Here is a 15,817-nt window from a genome sequence, read left to right as displayed (position 1 = left end):
TGGGATACAGGTAACTTGCTTTTCGTTCAAAGAGCTGATGGTGAGGACTGCGCATCACCCAGAGACCCACAAATTTTGAAACAGATCCAATGACAGGATGGAATTTGGGGTTATCTCTCTTTGGGAGTGAGTATGTTCCAAGTGTGGGAAGAAGAGTAGAAACAGATATTTGGTGACCAGAAGGACAGACTGTGGCAGAAATCGCTAGTTCTTCACCAACACTCAACCTCTCCTTCCTCTGAACGTAGCTGGAAGACATTTTCCTGTCCCCCTTGCAGTCAGATGTGGCCATGTGATGGAGTGCAATCCAAGGGAACGAAAGCAGGAAAGATACATATCATTACTGGGCCAAGGTTTTTAAAAAGCAGGCACGTCCCCTTCAAACTCTCTCTCCCCTTCTTCTGGGAGATGAAGATGATGACAGGGCCTCCAGGGATGGCAGAACCACAGGATGTAGAGAAGAGCCACCTGTCAACCAAAAACATCTACCTTGGATAGCTGAAGGAGTGAGAAATAAGCTTCTATTCTATTTGAGGCATTGTGTACTTTGGATCTGTTTGTTATAGCAGCTAGCATTATCCTACATACCCAATAGAAGAGACAGGCATGGATATGTGTGGACAGGGCTTCTGAAAAAGGCATGGTACGTTTGAGACGCCTGCTCGACATTAAAAGGTATGTGTCAGCTAAGCAGCTGAGTCTGGAACTCAGTGGAAAACTCAAGACGAGAGAGAAAAATTCGGGAGTCATTAGCACGTATAAAAGTGACAGAAGTAGACACCACAGGGAGAAGTATCTAGTTAAGGTCAGAGGATCAGGGAAGCATTCGGAGATAGTCTAATATAATATCCAAAGTTCAGTAGAGGAAGATGAAGGAGCCAGCCAATGAGACCGAGAAGTAGCAGCTCTTAGGGTAGGGGGCAAAACCAGTAGAGTAAGCGTTTCCAAAAGGAGCCAGGGATCTAGAAATTCTGAGAGATCAAGCAAAGTGAAGACAGCAAAGTAGCCATGGTATCAATATTTTGGAAGATGGAGCCGCTGATGACCTTGACAGGACAATTTCAATGGAGTAAAAGAGGTAAAACCCAGATCAGACAAGGTTGTAAGAAAAATGAAAGAAGACAATGTGTATAGACAGCTGTCTGTAGAATTTTGCTGTTCAGAGTAGGAGGATTTGGGTGTTCACTAAAGAGGGACGTTGGGTCAGGGAAAGTTTGTTAAAATGGCAGGTGTTTGTAGAGCTGACGGGAATAATTTGGTTGAAAGGGAGAAATGGATGTCGAAGAGAGAAAAGTATGGAAGCAAAGAGTTTGGAAAGAGAGGGAGGATGAGACCCAGAGGCCAGGAGCAGTTGACCTTCGATAGGAGGATGGACAGAGAATCCACTAGACGCGTCACTCTGGGTCTCACTTTATTGGGCTTCTTGGTCGTAGGGATTAAAGACGGCCTGGTCTCATGAAGGCAAGCAGGCAGGCAGGCAGGCAGAGATCTGGGCTAATGTTGTGCTGTTCTTGGTGCTTATTTTCTTTCGTTGTCCTTGAGACTTCAGAGAAATCTAATTTAAATGTTCCAGGCTGGTCTCAGCTGTGCTCCGGGGAATTAAGGGAAAGGTCAAGTGCCAGGGCTTGGGATAACCAGTGTTAAGGAAGAAGCCTAAATGCCAAGAGATTTCTGAGAATAAGGTGGATATCAATCAAATTAAACTTGCATGGTCCAATCCCCACCCCTACCCCTACTCCCACCATTTTGTGGCTTCCTCCCTTCCCAGATGGGAATTTATTAGCAAAAGCCTTTTCCTTCCTCTGCCCATCAGAACAACCATCATGCATGCATTTCCCTCTTCTCACCACCTAGTGTCACTAGACTCTCACTCTAAGCTGGCCCTCACACTGATCCAGGTGGAGTGAGAAACTCAAGTGAAATGCTGCTTCTTAAACAAGTGCTAACAGGTGACATGGAGCCAGAGGTATCCTTTGCTCTGAGGATCTTTCCAGTTGGCAAGGGTCATAGAATCTTAGAAGTTTAGCGTTGGGAAGGGTCTTCCAAACCATTCAGTTGAATCCATTTGAGATGGCCAGAGGTGCCAAGAGGCATGGAGACAGACAAAATGACCCAGCCTAAGAGCACTTCCAATCAAATCATTTGTAGACCCAAGTGACCAAGGCATGGGAGAGTCCACTGCCTCCTGGAGAATTCTGTGGAGGGTTTGGGCACAGGCATGGGCTCACCTGCTGTATTAAAAGGGAAGTTCTAGTTAGAGACAGGACCTGACTTTAGCAACCCTCCATTATGGCTTTCCTAGGCTCTCTGAAGGTTCTCAGGAAGTAAGAGTTGGTCCCATTGCCCCCACCTCCTGCTGTCACCTCTCAGGCCCTCAGTGATGGAGCTGGGGCCGCCTGAGCTCCTGTGCACCCCTCCCTTGGCCTGCCTGCCTCTCTCCCAGTAGCAAAGCTTTTGAGGAGGTGGATTTCCCAGAGGCTGATCTTCCCTCAGTGTCAGATGAGGCCCCGTGGATCCCTGGGGTTTGGGCTGGTTGGCAGCATCTTCCCATCCAGGCTTTTGGGATGGGAAGAGCAGGATTTGACAAGGCCAGTTGGTCAGTAGGGGCACAGCTGGGAGAAAAAGGGTCAGGATAGAAACATCGACTCAGGAGAACTTCTGGAAAGTGCAAGTGAACTTTCTCCCAAGTAGTTTAAGGTGGTTCTTTTCTGGCGTAAATCTGGACCACATTTTCCCCTTACGAAGCCTGACCTGGTATAGCAGGGACCCCAAAGGAGCCAAAGTCCCTTTCAAGGGGTTGTGCGCCTTTCCAGACCTGCCAGAGCAGTAGAGGCACCCTCAGGTAGCGTCCACTAGGTGGCGACAGAGTCCCAGTGATGCCAGCAGAGGCTCCTGGGTCCTGGTTATGAGGGCTCCCGCCAGCCCTGGAAATGAATGTCTAGGCCACCGGCCCCCCATTTCAGGCCAGTCCTGAGCCTGTCCGCCTACCCCGCCAATTTATTACTTTCATTTTTATAGCACTGTGGCGTTTAGAAAGCTGTTTCGCATGCCTGCTTCAGCTGACAATGTCCTGAAGGTAGACAAGGCAGGCATTACTGTACCCCATTTTACAGTTGAGGAAAAAGGACCTCAGAGCAGTTTTTTTTTTCTTTTTTTTTTTTTTTGCGGTACACGGGCCTCTCACTGTTGTGGCCTCTCCCCTTGCGGAGCACAGGCTCCGGACGCGCAGGCTCAGCGGCCATGGCTCACGGGCCCAGCCGCTCCGCGGCATGTGGGATCTTCCCGGACCGGGGCACGAACCCGCGTCCCCTGCATCGGCAGGCAGACTCTCAACCACTGCGCCACCAGGGAAGCCCCAGAGCAGTTTTGAGTTACAGTCAAGGTCACACAGTGAATGGCAGACCGGCCTCAGACTCAGGTTCTCTTGACTCTCGACGTCAGGTTCTTTCGGCCAGAACTCAGCGGCCCCTGTTCCTTAGGGGGTGCCCAGCACAGCAGCCATGACGCTGTCAGTCAGAGCAGAGCTGGATCCTTGATTCCAGGTCCATATGCTGTACCCTGATGGGGCCCATCTGGGCTTCAAAATGCTGCCAGGCCCCAAGGCCAGGCCCCAGCTCTGCCTCATGGGACTCGAGGGCACTCGGAGAAGCAGACAGTGCCAGGCAGCACGGTGACACTACCCTGCAGAAGCCTGCAGCTGGCCCCGCTCTCCAGACCTGCCCACGTGTGAGTGGTGGAGGGGGTGGGCCTGTGGCTGAGGTTGAACTTAGGTCTGCCCTGGGAAAGGCTACTGAGAGTGGAGGAAAGGCTCTCGTGCCCAAGTTTCCAGCAAATTCTGGGCAGGAATGTGAACGAGGCAGAAAAAGCCAGGAGGTAGAGGCTTTGATTCAACACAGGACTTCCCGCCTCATTACAAGGAGTGGAAGCTGTGAGAACATACAACTGAACAGAAATTGTCAAACCTGGGTGTGTTGGGACACCCAGGGGAGGACATCTTCTGGACAGGCGGCCTGGAGGAGAGGAAAGAACAGAGCTGATGGAATGAGAAGTCTTGGCTTCAAGCCCCACCTTCACCACCGACTGCTTAGAGTCACAGCCTCAGTTTACCCATCTGTAAAATGTGGCCAGTGCTCAGCACCTCACAGGAGCTGTGAAGACAGAAGGGAGGCTTCCAAGAGTCCCCCAAATAGCAGATCCCTCTGGGGGTGCGTGGAGGGGTGTCAAGTGTTCCTGCCCTATTGAAGAATCAGAACCAAAGAAGGAGCTTGGGTCAGGGAGTATGCAGGGCGAAGGCCAGGACTTTCCCATTGTTGTCCAGCCCCGGGGGCTCCATGAGAGGACAGACTTGGGGGCGGGGTGCCAGGCTGCATCTCTGCGCCCGCCCCCTGGGGCGAGGCAGAAGAACGTCAGGTGCAGCCAGCCGGTGCGGTCGTGGGCAGCGGAAAGCAGCAGCTTTGCTATTCATGTAGTCAGTAAATAAGTAAAGGAGGGCTTAAGCTTCGTGTACGGCAATCAGTTTAGAGCTACAGGGTAATTAGCACTGCAGGGGGCTGCAGGGCTGCAGAGTCAGGTTTAAATGAGTGAGTTCACTTTCACTGAGATGCCCCCGGGAGAGCAGAAAACATAGCCCAGAGAGGAGCCCACCCTCCTGTCAGCCCACGAGGGGGCAAGGGCTGGGGGTGGGGATGGCGGGGTCCAGAGCCACAGAGAGAGCTGGGGGATGGCCCCCATCATGGCCAGCGACCAGGTGTCTACACACGCATGTACACGTGCACACACACACACACACTCCCATACACACAGAGCGATGCGCAGGCAGCTCCCTGCCTGAGATGCGCCGCTATCCTGGGCTGGCTGCTCCTCCCTTTGCACGTGACAATCACAGTTCAGGCGTCTCTATGAACTGACATGGGCACGTGTGAGGGGAAGCAGGGCCGCCTCTGCTGAGGTCTGTACGCAGCCAGTGACATGCACGCGTGGAGGTGCCTGGGTGGCAGGTGATGTGCACCTACTTACCCAGTTCCACCGTCCCTGGCAACTCCGACCTCACCCCAGATGCTAACTGCCTCTCCTTCCCTCCTCCCCGTCTTTCTCCCATCTGTTTATTCAACAGAGATTTATCGGGTGCCGACAGTGTGCCAGACAGCGCTAGGCTCTGGGAACATGAAGATACACAGCATACAATTCCTGCTCTCAGGGAACTTAATGTTGGGTTAATGGTGACAGTTAAGAAAGGGGGTGACCACAGTGCACTAGGACAATGGGACCAGAGGGGCACCGAATTCAGCCTCAGGGAGACCAGGGGAAGCTTTCCTGGGAGACTAGGGTTTGCGCTGAGACCTGAATAATGAGAAGCTGAGACCAAAGGGAGGTGAGTGTGTGGCGGTGATGCAGTTTCTAGAAGAGGAAACAGCACACGCAAAGGCCCACAGTGGACGAGCTCGGTGTCTTCCGGAAACCATCTGCGGCCAGGAGCACAGGGTTGGGGGTGGCTAAGGACACTTGCCGGGGCGGGGGGGGCGTGATCCTGAGATGAGGCTGGGATGGTGGGCAGGGGTTTTTATCATGGAGGGTCTTGTAAGCCTTGTTCAGGAGTCTGAATTCCATCTGAAGAGTAATGAGGGACTTTAATCAAAGGCGTGACATGATGCTATTTGCATTTCTGGGAAATCCCTCTGGCTGCCGCAAAGCAGAGGGTGGACAGAGGGAGGGAGAGCACCTGGGGTCAGTACCTTTCTGTTCTCTCCCCTTCCTGGTGGGGGGGTGTGGTGAGGGGCTCTGGGGCAGCCGGGTGGTGAGCCCTGGCAGCGTTGAGCTGGACGGAGAAGGCTGTGGCCTTGGACTCAGCTGGACATCTCTGTCTGCTCACTTGCCGCAACTTGCAGGAGTCTTCAGCAAGTCTCTGCTGGCTCTGCCCCTTGGCTCTCCCACCTCTGGCGGGAGGGGGGCCCCTCAGAGCGGCTGGAAGGAGAGCTGTTAGGCTGATACGTGTGGCCCCAGTGCCCGCCAGAACCCCAGGAGCCTCGGCCAGGAAGGGACGTTGCGCCTCTGTGTGGGCCTGGGCGGGGGTCCCACCTAAGTCCCTGGAGACGCACCCAAGAGGGATGCAGCCCCTCCCTCGGCGGCCTGGCCCCTCCTCTGACCCCAGCAGAGCGCCCTCTTGGCAAGTCCGGTCCTGGAGGAGGCTGCCCGTCTCGGAGGACTGGGGCAGAGGGCAGCTGCGCCTGGGCTGGCGGGGGGTGGGCAGGGGGCGGGCTGCGGGATTGAGTCAGGCCAGGGAGCGTTCTCAGGCTGGCCTGGCCAGGGCCCCTTTCTCTCCATGAGATCATATCTGGGTCAAAGAGCATGTAAAGCAGGCAGACCCCAGCGGTCACACAAAGCCCATTCAGCCCGGCCCCTATTCACTCACCTCCTCTCCCTCAGAGACCGCGCACTGCGACCCGGCGCAGCGCCTAAGCCCCAGCTTTGATGTCCAAGAACAGAAAACGGCGATTAAATGTTGTTTTAAAGAGGGAGAGCTCACTGCCCTCCCATCTGTCAAGAGAAAGCTGAGGCCTGAGCGGGAGGAGGGGGTGCAGGGGACTGTGAAGAGGCCTGGGGAACGAGCAGGGACCCCAAGAAGAAAGGGCTGGATGGATGGCTCGGAGGAATGGGGCAGAGGCTCCAAGTCAAACCAAATATATTCTGGGCCAAGGATAGTTTTCCAAGATGAGAAATATGGGGAGAGGAAAAGGATACTGGAGAGACACAAAGGCCAAAAGGAAAGCCCAAGAGAAATGAGAGAGAGAGAGAGAAGGGGAGAGGAGTGGAGAGAAGGGAGAAAGATTGGGTGAGAGGAACAGAGAGAGATGAGGTGAAGGAAGAATGACAGAGCAGAGAAGAGAGAGCAGGAGAGGAGAGAAGAAAGTACAGCAGGACAGAGCAGCCACTGGCAGAGGGACCGTCATCCGTCCAGGGCGGCAAGTGTAGCCCCAGACGCTTTGCAGCTCACAACCCTCGGGTCACACAGACCCCAGCCCAGGGGCCCAGAGCACAGGGCTGAAAGGCCCCCCTTCCAGTCAGCGCCCAGAGCGCGCAGGTCAGGCAGGGAATTGGGCCTCCCTGCAGGCTGGTGCCCGGAGGGTATCACATGGAGGACGGTTCCCAGTGACTCCCGGATGCTGCTGGAGGCCAGGCTGGCCCCTGAGGCCTGGCACTGGTTTCACACCCTGGAGGGGCCATCACCACACTCCCTGCTGTGTTCCTAAGTCTTGGTGACGAGGCGGATTATTTTGATTATTCTGGTCAGCGCTGGGCAGGTCGGACGGCCTTGGGCAGAGGCGTTGAGCCAGCATGTCTGAGATTGGGTGGAATTGGCTTTCCGGCTACATTTACGGGTAGGGCAACGCTCCCATCCCCAGGGACAGGAAAGCAGACACACCCAGAGGAGCAGTCTGGGCCCTGAGACGGCGGGGCGGGAGGAGTCGAGCCCGTCTCATTTTGTGCAAATGCATTATTCTGCGAGGGGTGATGCCGGGCTCGCTCCCCCAGCTCCATCTCCTTTCTCCACTCGGCCCAGTTGCCAGACCTAAGGACCTTTCACTGGGAGGCAGCCTCTTGTTGAGAAATTGATGAAACTCACTTGGCTGCGAGGAAGAAGAAGGAAATATCTGTATAATAAAGGCCAGACAGGAGCCCCCTGCCTCTGGAGTCAGGAAAGAATGAGCCTGATTTGGAATCCAGAGATCTAGAGGCAGGTTCTGACTCTGCCACTCACCAGCTGTGTGATCGGAATGCGTTATAACCTAAGCAAACGTTCCAACCCAGTGGCTTAGAATGTCAGCTCCTGAGGGCAGGGGCTTGTCTGCTCTATCCCCGCTGTATTCCCATGGCTCACGACAGTAACTGTGCAAGTTAAGGGATGAACGCCCATGCTGAAGGGATAAATGGACAAGGGCCTGCTTCATACATTCCTTGGACCAAGGATCAAATGCTATTTGTGTATTTAATGCTATTTTTTCAACTAAAACTCATTCCATAAATGTGTCATGAAGGTGGGTACGCACCTCTCAAATGTGGCATAAGAGTGCCACATAAGTGAGGCTGGGGTGTAAGGTATTCTCTTTCCCATCCCCAGACAGAAATCTCGGATCCTCTCCACCCAAGAAAAGGCAGAAGGGGCAAAGCACTTTTTAAAAAGGGGGGACACTTCAAGCCAGAGACAACTGAATTAACTTTATTCTCTTCTAACTGCAGATTCAAGGTATACAACTGAACATTGCTATTTTTCTTATGAGACTTATAAATAAAAATACAAAAAATGTTCACTACAAAAAAATCTACTGTTAGTAGGATGTAAAAAATATTCTCTTTGCTATAGAAGGCACAAACTTCACTTAGTGACACATGGAGAGAGAAAAAAACCTGCAGCAGTAATTTCATATTTTCTTTTTTTTTTTTCTTTTTCTTTTTAAACCTTGTCAGAAACACTGAAATTACAAAGAAACGCATCAATCTACACGAAACGAAGGCAGATGCGGAAAGCTGCAACCAGGACCGCACAAGTTCACAGGTTCGGGTGAACTGCTTCAGGGCTAGGACAGATAGGGCTGGCGAGCACAATGTGGGGTCGCAGGGCTGGGCTGGGGCCAGAGCGGGCAAGAAGAAGGGGAGAGTGAAAGAGAGAATGAAACAAACAGAAGTGAGAGGGGAGGGAAGGGAGGAGGGATGGAGGGAGGGAGAGAGAAAGAGAAGAGGGGGGGAGAGAGAGAGCGAGAGAAGCGGGGGGGGGGGGAGAGAGAGAGAGAGAGAGAGAGAGAGAGAGAGAGATTTGTACAAAAAGTAACCATTAAAATTGAAGAAACAAAAATTGGGCAACCTCCTAAAATTAGGCTAAGAGGAGGTGCTGAGGTAGACATGAACTAGAACATCAATTAATTAAAAACACTATTCTGTAATACAGAGCAATTGGACTGGCACTTGTGCTGTCACGACAGAAGACAAGCCATGAAAACAAACAGATAACAAAACAAAACATAATACCCAAACCAAAAGGCTTAGTTTTGCTTGGTCCAGCAGGGCAGCAGAGCCCTCAGTGCTATAATTTACATACATATATATATATATTTATCTTTATATATATGGGTCGGATGTCATGGTGCACCACCACGGCCTCTTAACCTTACAAAGATCATGCATAACACTATGTGAACGACTCCTATGACACACGCCAGGAGGCTGGTACCCTGTCTGCAAACTGGGATGCCAAGGACTCAGGGAGGCGGGGCTTCAGGCTAACAGGCCTGCGGGGCCTGAACACCCTCTCCCCAGCCCTTTTCCCCTGACCCAGCTCCCCTGGTCTGTCTCGCACTCCTCCTGGTCGGCTGTGCCTTTCTCCTCCACCCATCAGTCTCACTGCGTAGGGGTAGTCTGGCCTTCTTCCCTCCTACTGAAATATCCAGGTAAGTGCCACCATGAACCTCCAGGAAGGAGGAAACAAGAAGGGAGGGAAAGAAAAGATTTAACATAGCCCTAGGAAGGACGAACACAGCCGATCTTTCCCCCCTTTTCTGTCCTATGTCCCGTGCCCCCAGCTTTCACCCTCGTTGGGCTTGCAGGGAATTGGCCACAAATCTCCCCCAGTCCCCCCAGAGTCAGAAGGTTGCCCCCACCACTGATCACTCCCCTGTAAGGAGATGAGCCAAAGGGCCCCGTCCCTCCAAGGCCTCAACACCCCAGCAGCCAGTTGTACCAGTAGCATCCGGAAGGGTACCAGACACTTGTGAAAAATTGCAGCAGGTTTTCTTTTTTTTCTTTTCTAAACACGGAAAAACTGTTCAGGCACAAAGATTAAACAAGCCCGCGTTGCATCCCTGGATTGTACGGAATCACTGGGTCCCCCAGCCTCCCTTCCCACCCCTATACCCCAGATCTCCCTTCCCCGTATTCGTGGCCTCCTCCAAAGCAGCCCAAAGCAGCAATGATATGTACTATTTTATATCTCTCTCTTGCTATATATATATATCTCTATATATTTGTCTATCCTATATACACATAGGATTTTAATGCTTTGAATGAGTGAAGGAGTGAATAGGGAAAGAGCACATGAGTGAGGGGGAAATGTCACCAAAAGCATTAAGGGACACGCTTATAGGAGCTGAACGTAGGAAAGGAACTATTAATCCACTTGGACTTTCCAGGCTGGAGAAAGCTCACTGTGCTGGATAAGGCAGTAGCAAGTAGGGTTGTCAGCAGTACCACAGCCAAAGGCAGCAGGGTGACCAAGGGGCCAGATGGCAAAGAAGAGGGATCTCACCTGGGGAGAGAGCAGTCTCCACCCTCCTCGTCTCCTTAGCCCTCTTCGTGCAGACACATCTAAAGCCTCCAGATGATTTCTGACCCTCACCTTGGCCATTAGGCCTGGCCACCTTGGCAAGGTCAGAATTCTTTTGTCTGTGAGCAGGAAGTTGGGAAAGAGACGTGTTGGAGTCTCTTCAGGGTGTCCGGGGCTTCATGGGAGAGGAGGGGAGAGTCCAGTACAGAGGTCTCCCCACTCAGCATCCTTCAGAGACCCCACGCCCCGACCCTCTCTCCCTACCTCTCGACCAGGATCCCTCCCTCCGGGATGGTGGGGGCAGGCAGGGGCTGCTTAGGTACCATCCAATGCTGCAACACCAGATTACAACAATACTGCATGATTTAACACACAACCGCACACAACAAGCACACGCATACACACGCACGTACAAAGGGATATTTTGTTGGTGGTGGTGGTGAATTTTTTTTTTGTTTTTTTTGTTTTTGTTTTTTTTTTTCCTATTCACATTACGAAAGGAAAGGGCAAGGTCCGGTAGAACTGATGAAGGAACTAACAAATACTACAAAAATATTACAATTTGTAAATATTAGCTCAACCCTCTCAGCTTTTACGAACAGCGGAGGAGACCCGGCTGTGTGGGAAGGGTAGGGGAGACGGAGAGGGGTTAACTAGGTCTATGGAATAGTTTGATTTTTCTTTTCCTTCCCCACCAAAGTTGAATGACATCTTGCTGTTCAAATACTGTTTTCTGGGATTTACAGATCCCCTGAGGGCCAGCCTGTCCCCTCTTCTTCCCAGATTGGGGGAGGCGGCAATAGTGCACAAAGGTTTCTTACAGACTGCCCCTCCCCCAATGATTCCACTCTTTTCACATTATAAACATGACAACTGCTCTAGTTACATATTTCAAGTTTAACTTTTTTTTTCCTTTCCAAAGCACTAAGTCATTATTATAGTTGCAAAATAGCATCCTCCCTACATTATCATCCCCAATCAACGGTCTAGTGACCCAGTCCCCCCTGTCCGTATCCCCCCAACACACAACTTTTAAGGCCTTCAGATTTGGTGGGCGAGATTACAGGGGAGGGCAGGAGGGATGGGGCCGAGGGACAGGGGGGTGGTCACAGCAGCACCCATCCCTCCGACTTCCCTGTATGCCTCACAACCCTTCTCCCCAAAACCGCTTCCCTAAACCACTTTTTATAACCTAAGATAAAAATGCAGCCACAACTTTCTCAGAGAGAGAAAAGGAAAGAAAAAAACCACAACTCTTACAAATAAAGCATGAGATGAAACGGGAAGACCCGTCCCAAAGCGAACACAAATATTGCAAATGTGCTTTCCAAAAATTCAGGGAGGGGAGGCTGGGAGAAGTGGGGGGAAGCAGAGCAGCAGGGTGGGAGGCATGAAGGGAACAAAAGAACTGGACAAACATAAGAGGTAGCTTTTAGAAAAACAACACCCCCGCCCCATCGCAACAACACCCAGGCCGGCTTGTCTCCAACCAGTCCTGAAAAGAGACCAGTCTGGGCAATGATAATACACACAGAGGTGGGGTCACGCCTTGGCAGGGATCTGAAGAACACAGGCCCCCTGACCCGGATGACCCAGCCAACTGTAAGAAAGGTGGGATTCTCTCCAGAGTGTTTTAGGCAGGATGACATCACACCTGGGCCGAGCCGGCTGTGATTCTGCCGTGCCCCCAGCACCCCGTCCGTCCCCGGCAGGCGCCCACCTTCTGCCCGGGCCTCCCATCCAGATCCTGAGTACTCAGCCCCTTCCGCACGGCCCCCTCCAGCTGGGAGGCTCATCGCTAGGGGACACGGGGAGGGCCTTGGCCAGCTGAAGCCTATTAAACTCGCCATTAACTTACACAAGAAACAGAAAAGAACACTCTCCCCATCCTTCCAGCCCCCAACCAAAAAAGAGATACAGGCAGGGGTCAAAAAAGCTTATGAGGTCACAAAAAACTGAGGTAATTCAAGTACAATGTGCTAACAGGTGAACAGAGGACACAGAAAAGAAGCAAAACATAACACGAGGCAAAGCGCTCTCAACTCCTTCTCCCCCACCTCCTCCCCGTGGACTGGGGGGCCCTGGGAGCCAGGAATTCTGTACCGCCCTCTGGACCTGGGTTTTCCCATGGAGCTCAACAGGTCTGGGGTCCCGTGTATTCAAAGGGTCCCCGGCACGACTCACCGACACCCTCCCGGGGCAGGGGTCCCCCTCCAGGTGTAGGGCACCTCTGGAGAAGGACATCCACATCCCTCCATGGGCAACGAGCCCTTTGGTGGATCCCTCCTCCTAGGGGCTGAAGGAGGGCCGCAGGGGGTCTGTGTTTGTGTGTGTTTGTTGGGTGGGATAGTGTGTATTTAGTTGTTTCCTTTTTCCATTTTGGAAGCAAAAGCAGCTCAGCAGGAATCTGGCTTAGGACAGGGCTGGACTGGGCTGGGCCCTTCCATTTACTTCATCTGCGTTCTCAGAAAGCTGAGGGTGCAAGTGGGGGCTCTGGAGTCAGACACAGCTTCCCCAACAGGGAGCTGGAGGATGAGGGATCCGTATCCATGGGGGGCTGGGAGGCCAGGAGTCAACCGGGGCCGGGCAGCCAGGAGCTGGGGGAGGGGCTGAGAGCCCTGAGGCTCCTGAAGGCCATGACGGGGCACCCAGGTGTGGTGGAGCGGAAGAAAGCAACAGATGAACGGCGCGACGGGAAGGGCAGGAGAACCCCTCCCGGCCCAGTCTGCCCCCAGCAAGCTAGAGCTGCCGTCGTCTGTGTCAGCCAGTGAGCCCGCCCAGCCCCAGCATCTGCAGGCCCCCTTCCCGCACCCCCAGCCCACCCACCCCTCAGCCCCCACCTCCCGAGGGGTCAGTGAGAGCACGGCAGGCAGAGGTGGTTTGGCTCTGACTGGAGCAGCCCTCCCCCCTTCCTAGTCTCCATTTCCGGACACAAAAGGAGGATCTGGGCGGAGGGAAGAGAAGAACATCCCCCCATCCAAGCTGAACAAAAGCCCCTCCACCTCCATCCAAGAAGAGCAGGCCAAGCTCCAGTCGGGAAAGGAGGGATGGAGGCCCAAGGGGAGGGGCTCAGCCAGGCACCCAGGTCACCTGGAGCCCCAGAGAGAACCCAGAGCCCGACAGCTCCCAGGTTTCCTTCTCCTTCTCGCTCTCTTTTTTCTTTGTTGTTTCTCGTTTGTTTGTTTTTTTTGTTGTGTTTTCCTCACGGTCCTCCCGGACGTCATCCCGCTCCGTCTCTACTCCTCTTGTCCCCCGCCGCCCCCGCCGCAGGCACCTCACACATAGCACAGGTAGAGGTAAGTCTTCTCTATCCTCCAGTCGGGCGGGATCTCCTCGGGCTTGTGGCCCTTCATGTGCTTCTGCATGGAGGACAGGCTGGGGCAGTACTCCGTGCAGATGGTGCACTGGTAGGGCGACGCGCCGTTGTGCGTCCGCAGGTGCTTGATCATGGCCGAGTAGTCCCGGGAACGCTGGTGGCACAGCTTGCACTCAAAGGGCTTCTCACCTGTGGGGGGAGGGCAGGAGAAGGCCAGGACAGGGGGAGGGGGCTGTGACATCGCCCCAGGGATGTTCTGCACCCTCAGCGCCCCCCGGGCTTGCTGGACACTCCCATCCCTCTAGGTCAGCACTCTCCAGGGCAATGGACGCCCCACCCAGCGTGGCAGCCGCGAGTCGCTTCTGGCTCCTGAGTGCCACTGCGAACTACACTCTTTTTTTTCTTTTTCTTTTTTAATTGAAGTATAGTTGATTTACAATGGTGTGTTAGTTTCCAACGGATTACATTCTCAATCTTGTTCACTGTAACTAATGTAAATAGCTAGTGGCCACGACGTAGGCCAGCTCCAGCCCCTGGACCTATTCTTAACTCTCTCGGGGGCACGGACTCTCCCCTTCCTAAGAAAGGAAAGGGAGGTCTAGAAAAGGGCCCGCGAGGCCTCTCAAATGCTTAGGGATGGCTCTTCAGCACACAGTTCCTTCCAGGGGAGCAAGGGGATGGAGTCCTTACAGGGCTACAGATGGTGGGGAACAGAGGTGGAGTAAAACCGAGGGGACCCCATCCTGCAAACGTGCTAAACCTGGGAATGGCTACTTCTCTAAGGCTCTAGAGCCTGCCCTGGACCCTGCCTTCCCCTCTGGGGCCGGAATGGGGGAGGGACAGAGAACCTGGGAGTACATGGCCACACCCAAGCTGCGACCGGCCCACCCTCTGTTCCAGTCCCCTGGAGCTGAGCAGAGGATGTGAGGGAACCTTGCTCTGATACAGTAATTAACTGGCCAGCCTTCTTGCTATCGATACTCCTCTGTGCAGAGGCCCCCGCAAAATAATGAAGTAATGAACAGCCAAAGTGATCTAACTATCGACCAGCTATTTACAATAGTCAGTGCCAGCGCACTTAATGATACACCTGCCAGGACACGTCTCCGACAAGGGGCTCTGGGAAATCCTGGGGGTCACTCTAGTTGTCAGCAACGAGCACCCCATCCTCTCCTTGTGGCCCAAAGCAGAGCTATGACAACATGTATCCTCTGCTTACGGCTCCCTCTGTCCACCTCCCCTCCCGGGAAAACACACTCTCTCCCCTGGGCCAGCAGGACCTATCTGATCACCTCTCCCCATTCCTCTGCGCAGGCAGCTGTTTCCCCTGATCAGGGGAGCCTTCCTACTTTGCCACATTCCACTACCTTCCACTATGTCTCACCCTCCCAGGAAGTCCTTCTATCTACCCCCCAACTGGCAGTGTACTGTAAATGGTGAACAACTGGCTCTCCAAAAGCCCTGATTTGGTAGCATTTGCTGATAGCCATGTTGTGAACCCTCCCACTGTAGCCAATTTTAAGCGACCAAGGTGATGACACAGAACACACGGCTGGAAAGAGATGCGCACAATGGCTTTCCCAGGCAGGCTTGGGCCGGCTCCAGCATCCACGGCCCCCAACTCTGGCAACTCTGGATGTCGGGACCACTTCCACCCGTTCTGTCCTCAGGCCCTAAGAAAACAGTTGCTCACCTTTCTTTTATGTAAAAAGGAACATGAAGGCCCTTTGAAATGGTAAAATATTAAACATGTAGAGGGGTTAGTAAATCCAACTGCTTCTCTCATCGTTGAACCGAACTCAATCGAACATACAATTTTTCCCAACCCTCATCATAACCTAACTTAATGTCGCCTAGTTCTTCCTGTAACCCTCAAGTCACATGAAATCACCTCAGCCTTCACTTTCAGCTAATCAGGCCAACTGACCCCCAATTCAGGATTCAGGAATGGATATCCTCTGTGAGCTCCTGGTATGGCCGCCTGGAAGGCTAGTCTGGGCTCCTGGAAAGAGCGCTGTGATCGATTAGCAAGGTCGGCCTCACCCTCGCAGGGAGGAAGTGGCACTCAGGTCACCGTACTAACACTTAGCAGAAGCTGTTCCACTCTTCGGTTCAGCCTGGGACCATGGGCACCCGGGCTTCTCTGCAGACCCACCTGCCCCTGCCCACTCCCCGCCCGGAGCCAGCTG

General features: G+C 53.3%; 1 protein-coding gene across 1 annotated transcript in view; it reads right to left on the bottom strand.

Moving 5' to 3' along the window:
* Window positions 1-8,194: 8,194 nt before the first annotated feature.
* ZBTB16 (zinc finger and BTB domain containing 16) overlaps window positions 8,195-15,817 on the bottom strand; it is a 195,585-nt gene continuing 187,962 nt past the window's right edge. Inside the window, exon 7 of the mRNA XM_067751082.1 lies at window positions 8,195-13,817. Within this exon, the coding sequence (XP_067607183.1) occupies window positions 13,588-13,817 (230 nt within the window). The 3' untranslated portion in view covers window positions 8,195-13,587. The remainder of the gene's footprint in view (window positions 13,818-15,817) is intronic.

This window comes from Pseudorca crassidens, chromosome 9, assembly GCF_039906515.1.
Source record: "Pseudorca crassidens isolate mPseCra1 chromosome 9, mPseCra1.hap1, whole genome shotgun sequence".
Lineage (NCBI taxonomy): Eukaryota > Metazoa > Chordata > Mammalia > Artiodactyla > Delphinidae > Pseudorca > Pseudorca crassidens.
This window is presented reverse-complemented; position numbering and strand designations above follow the sequence as displayed.